Source organism: Corvus brachyrhynchos, unplaced genomic scaffold (genome assembly GCF_000691975.1).
Source record: "Corvus brachyrhynchos isolate BGI_N302 unplaced genomic scaffold, ASM69197v1 scaffold175, whole genome shotgun sequence".
Lineage (NCBI taxonomy): Eukaryota > Metazoa > Chordata > Aves > Passeriformes > Corvidae > Corvus > Corvus brachyrhynchos.
In genome coordinates this window covers 2,017,395-2,023,717 of record NW_008238448.1, presented here as the reverse complement: position 1 = coordinate 2,023,717, position 6,323 = coordinate 2,017,395, and the positions used below count along the sequence as shown (strand labels likewise).

Sequence of the window (6,323 nt, the reverse complement as noted above, 5' to 3'; positions counted from 1 at the left end):
TCTGTCTTCATGAAGGACTCAGGGAGAGTGGACCCTTTAGGATTGTTTCAGTATTCTAATTAATCCTTTCTAGGGTTGTACATCAAAAAACGATGTATAAATAAAGGTGTAAAGGAAAATTCTGTGTAATTTCCCTGCCTTTTTAAGGTAGAGGAAAGGGTTAAGAATGTGTAATTTAACTACCCACTGCAATTTCAGCTGCTTTGTGTTTTCTGTGTAGATAGAAGCTGTGTGGAGCATTGAGATGGCAGCATGTTCCGGAAACAGAGTTTGCCTTCTCTGTTGCTCCCCAGGACTAGCTGTCCCTGCCCTAATTATTCTGTTCTTGGGAACATGGAGGAAAAGGAACTGCCATCTGTTACAAAACTGCAATGCTATTGCCTCTTCATCTTTCTTCTCACAGAGTATGTGACAGTGTGGACAAAATGGAGAGGAGCAGAACAGAGAGAGAAACCTGTTACTGTCCTGTGTTCTGCTGTCTGCTTCTCTTCCTATTAAAAGCAAGTTATTTCGACAACTTAATGAAATTGTACCCATCAACCTAATAGGCCAGGCTGAAGATGTAATAAATTTTATAGTGGGTGTTTCTCCTTGCTGGTTACAAGACAGTTTTTAACTCTGCATGTCAAGCATGCATCACTACCTAAGTGTGAGCCAAGTAAAACATTCTTAAAAATCCAAATTGAGAAGAACTAAAGAAGAAAAACTAAATGTTTCTTCCTCTGTATTGAATGTAATGGTAATAAGGAGTAGAGTGGTGGTACTCACTTGCTGTTTTATTGTAGGTTTAAAATTAGTGGCTGTCCTTTCTTACAGCTCTGTTGTGAGCTAGCGGCATGTGGTGGCTTGTGTTTTTGACAACAGTCTTGGATTTGTTGTTTCAGAGTACCTGACGGTGTTTTCCCAGATGATTGCATTCCATGATCCAGAGCTAAGTAACCACCTCAATGAAATTGGCTTTATTCCAGATGTAAGTGTTAAGGGTCCTTATAAGTATTATCCAAAGGAGTTAAAAAATGGAAAATGAGGGAAACTGGGGTGAGATGCCTTTCCAAACTGCTTCAGTAGCACTTTGACCAAAGTGAAACTTCCATATTAATAGACTTTATTGAATATGCTGATAAAATGGTAAAGTTTTGATTCTGATTTTACATGCTTTAGTCCTTCCTGTTCTGCTGGGATGGTAAATACAATAAAAATACTACTAACCAGTTATTATGACTTAGATTCATCTTAAAAGGTATATATACATTTATGTTTGAAATGTGGGTTAATATACAAAAATTACTACCCATGAAGTGCTAACAGCAAAACTACTGCAGCTAGTTAAATGCTGTTGTTTAACACAAATGACACATTATTTTGCAAGGAATAGAAAAAGTACGTTCAAGTGATCTTCAGTTTTGTAGATATGTCAGACCTTGGAAAATGCTTAGCAGTCATTTGCTGCAGTGTGTCACAATCATGGGACAAGTGCATAACATAGACACAAGTTTTATGCTTCCATTGGAAAAAAAATCTCTAAGATGGAGTAAAATGAAAACTGAAAACATGGCCAAAGCATTGTAGAGAGGGTGGACTTTGTGAAAAAGCAAAAGAAGGCCTTCTTTAGAGCCTCATTTCGAGCTATCATTGTAAGTAGTAAAGCTTTACTCCTTTTTTTAGAGAGGTGTGTATAGTCAAGAAAGCCAAAATAAAAATGTTTGTCTGCCTACAAATATTGATGTTTCTGAAAAGTAGATTTAGGCATGGCCATAGAGATAGCGTTAATTGATATTGTCTATATCATTCTATCTTTGGCACTTAGTAATTTGGTAATTGCAAGTTGGTTGTAAGAGCAGATGATGACTGAGAGGTCAGAATGGAAGAAGACAACTGGACTCAGGAGATGTTGATATAGAAATACAAATTTCATAAGTAAGAAATTTATAAACATTGCTTCTATAAGCAATATAAAGTTTAGTTTATCAGAAAAGCCTTATGCTTATTGGGAAATATTTCAAGTTGAAGCAGCAAGGCCAAGCCTCTGAAAATCATTTGTTTTAGACAGTTCCTGAAAGAATTTATGGGAGTTTGGGACTGGCACATACTCATTATCACTGGTTACAAATTTTGTAATGGAAAAGCAAGTATATACTTTCATTTGTTGAGAGTTTTTTAATGTAATAATGTTGTTTGACTGAAAAAAATTCAGGAGATACAGTGGTGTTAAAATGAGCAGAAGAGAAAGCCAGTGTATTGCCTTATAAAGAGAGGAGTTTGAGAAAGCCACATATATTTCAGATAACACCCCTCTGAAGAGGATGGATGGGAGGAAGATGAAAGTAAAGTGAGGAGAAGGAAAAATATTCATCTGTAGAAAGCCTAAATATTTGGGTAGATCAAGTGCAAGGGTTAACAGCAACTTTTAAGTTCCTGAGGGAGAATCAATTTTGCAGCATCACTATATAAATGCTTTTAATATTTATTTTATTAAAGGCTGCAGTTCTTCTGTGTGTTTTGTCCAGGATGCTAGTTCCCACTAAAGAGTTAGAGATATAATTTCCCTGACCACCTTACAGGTCCTTGTTTGGGCTAGTGATCTGTGCAAGAGCTCTGTAGCAACCCATCTTGGGTCTTATCTGATATTTCAGCAGCTCCTAGTGTCTGCTTATAAAGTTATAACTCTCCACTGAAGACTTCCAAGGTACAAGTGAGATGGAATAGTTTAAAATCACGTTTTGCTATATTTTAGTTTCTGTTGTGCTAGTCATTGGACAGCACATAGTCATACATGAGCCTTGTCTCTAAATATTGCGGTCTAGAGATGATCAGGTGATACAGTAAACAATTGCAAAAGAGGTATATTTTTTTAAAACTCTTGCATTGAAGTTCTGAAGTTAACACTAACCTATGAAGAGAGGTTGTCCTTTCTGAATTATCTGTCAGGGTTTGGGGTTTTTTTTTTTAATAAGTAAAAGTTGTTCTGTTGTTTAGATTAGTCAGAGAGGTGATTTTTTGTAACTGTAACAAGGCAGTACAGGATCCATCAAGGTGAAGGATATGCACTGTGGTAATGAGATCTGAACCAGAGTTTCGTGCTTGAGTACTAATCCTATCAAAGTAAACCCTGATTAATCTTTCATCATTGAAACGTGGGCTCTGCTGCAGGGAAGATTGTGTTCCTGGCACCCTTCTCATTTGCTTCAGGTCACGTAGCTCTCAGAATATTGAACACTGCTGAAGCTTGAGTCCTTGTGAATATTATTAGCTGATGTGATGCCTGGATTAAGTACATTGCTGTGGCTATGTGATTTACATATAAATAGAGAGATGATATATACAGTGAATCTTACAGTTCTTCTTTGCTCACTCTCCCAAATTTTATCGTCTTCTCCACCCTTTATAATGCTTTATAACACATTCCTTATTTTACTGGATAATTCTGACCCAAAACAAAAGACTATTTTAAAGTGAAGAAAAACAGGAAAGTGTACAATGTTGCTAAAAGTGTAGCTGTAGCAATAAATTTTTCTAAAGCACTTGCAGCTGCGAAATGTGGAAGGTAGACACAGTTGTCATCTATCCACTAACATAGAAGGCAAACTGATTGCAGTTCCTTAGTATCATTGTGCTGAAGCTGCTGGCACAGGTAGATACCTTAGCTTAGTTTTGGTGACAGGCCCAAGGTGTCAGTAATAGGGCTTCATCTTCAAAATCCTGCCCTTGAAGTACTTCATCTCTGTTTGTCCTGTTACACAATTACCTGATGATGAATCTGGAGGAGGAGTTTCTTGCTGATATTTTTATCTTGTGAAGAAAGTGATCATTCTTCAAATTTTGTTTGTGTAGGTACATACAGCTGGGTAGAATCTAGTATTAAAAATGTGATTCAGTTTGCCTTATCTTTTGCACCTTTCTATAGCCTTTAAATATATGATTGTCTAGGCACCATATAGGATTGAAGCCAAGTGTGTATGTATTTCAAACATGGAACAGGAAGGTGAAAGATCCGGAGTTGGCAGAAGAGACAATTTCCTTTGGAAGGAAGCTACAACACTCGTGTAGTCCAACTGCCTGACCACCTCAGGTCTAACTTAAAACGTGCTGTTAAGGGCATTCTCCAAATGACTCCTAAACACTGACAGCCTTGGGGCTTCTTCCAGTGTTTGACCACCGTCTCAGTAGAGAAAGGCTTCCTAATGTCCAGTCTAAATCTCCCGTGGTGCAGCTTTGAACTATCCCAACATATGCAGTCACTGGATCCCAGGGAGAAGAGCTCAGCATTTCCCTCTCCACCTCCCTTCCTCAAGAAGCTGTAGAAAGCAAAAACATAGTTTTTATTCACAACTGAAAATTAAAGCGAAAAGCAGCAGGTGGGACAGTTGTTAGAACAACTCAGCAAAATAGAATTCCACTTATTGTTGGACAGCATTGTTTCATGCATACATCAAACACAAAAAAAAAAGGAACAGGAATTTAATAGACACAGGAAAAAAAGAAAAACCTCTTTGGTTTTGGCCCCTCATGTAAACTGCAATATGTGGTACAGCTAAAGTATAAGCAGAAAAAGCATCACTGAACTGTTCAGAATAAGACTGTGATTTTTTTTCTTTTAATTTTATTAAAAGGTTTTATTCTTCTTGAGAGAATGGTTTGGGCCTGGTCACACCACAAGTCGAGTCAGAGATAGGTAACAAGAGATACATGTTTCAAAGTCTCCCTTTGGTCAATCTGGTATTGCTTAACAATGATGGACTTCCCAACAATATGTACAAAAAAATTACCTAAAAAGTAGAAGGAATTTGTCTTTTAAAGTACTTCTAAGAAAGAAAGCAGGGCCGTGAAGTTTTGGTGCTCGGTGGTGGGAGTGTCTTTGGGGAAGGTGGGTGTTTGTGGCAGCACTGAGCTGGAGGCCTGAGGTTCACTCTACTTGGTGAGGATGACCATGACAGAGGAGGGAGGAAGGTTGGGGGTGTGTGGGGATGGAGTTGAGACAGCTGGGGGAGGCGGAGAGGGCAAAGGTGAAAAGGATTCCTTTTAGCTGAGAATCATTCTTTGGTTCTGTTTGACCAGCCTTCTGTGTAGCTATGGCAAATGGTTTTTAGTATGCTGGGAAAGAAAGATTGGATTACTTAAGAGATTGTCAATATCTGGGATTGTTACTGCACAGTCCAATAAGAAAAGAAATATGTGATACCTTTTCTTAATCCTTTCTGTTGTCATTTAAGCTAGTGCCTGCCTAAAGTATGTAGAAAGCAAGTTAGTAGGGTAGACACTGCCTTACAACTGTCAATTTCAGGGTTCTTAGCAGGTTCTCCTGAAGCAAATGAGCTACTCACTGTTGGAGTTAGAATACTTGCCCCTGTTGCCATTGATTGTGGTAGTTCCTTTATTTCTGTGTGACTTCACTATGAGAGGGAAAGGCTGCACCACTGAAAGTCTCGAACACTGAAAATAGTGTGAAATATCTAATATTTCATAGGGGTTTCTCATTATCCATCTATAAATCATTTGTATCATCTATAAATTATTCTAATAGTGATGAAGACATGACAGTTTACCAGTTTCAAAATGTGTTGAATAAGAGATCATCAGGTGAGGATTCTCCTATAAGAGTTGGGAAGAATAATTGTTGTGGTAATTCTGTTGTGGTTGTAATCTTTAAAACTGTAGGTATTTAACCTTAATCTCAGCTCTGTAACTCTGAGATGTGGAAGGTGAACTTCCATAAAGATTTTTGAATTTTCCTGGAACCTTTTGGTAAACATGTCCTATACACACGTAACAAATAAGTTGTAAAAAATATTGACATTTTTGATGTTCTGAAAACTCAAACCTTCAATTTTAAATAATATATTTACATTATCCTGCAAACAGGTGCATAGCTCCCTTTTGATGTTCATAAGGTGCACCTGGGTCATACAGAAGAGTTACTTTATTCTTAACAGACTTTTCACAGAGCAAGAAGCTTGTGTGTACCTTTTAATACTTCCTAACATCACTACCAACAAACGTTAACACTCATTTTCACCTTGTTCTTCCCTCTGAAATCTCTCTAGATTCAACATCACCTGAGCATAAATTTCTTTAGAACTATTTTCTTTACAACTGAAATCTCAATCTTCTATATATCCAAGTATGTAAAACTCTCATATTCTGAAGGAACACTCAAATAATGAAACAGTCCAGACAGTTTTAGCAGGCAGTAAAGGAATCCTCATGGAAAAGACTTTCAGCAAGGTTTGAACCAGTATCTCTAAGAGCTTTGAATGTCTAATGGAAGATGCATTCCTCTCAGAACATGGCCACTTAGCAATAGGCAATTAAACGTCTTCATCCTG

The 6,323-nt window shown here is 37.5% G+C and overlaps 1 protein-coding gene across 3 annotated transcripts in view; it reads left to right on the top strand.

Moving 5' to 3' along the window:
- Positions 1–6,323, top strand: part of TBCK (TBC1 domain containing kinase) — a 112,247-nt gene that overhangs the window by 40,257 nt on the left and 65,667 nt on the right. For all 3 annotated transcript variants that reach the window (XM_017736749.1, XM_017736750.1, XM_008635604.2), the window contains one exon: positions 885–970. In XM_017736749.1, coding sequence (XP_017592238.1) covers positions 885–970 — 86 coding nt within the window. The remainder of the gene's footprint in view (positions 1–884; positions 971–6,323) is intronic.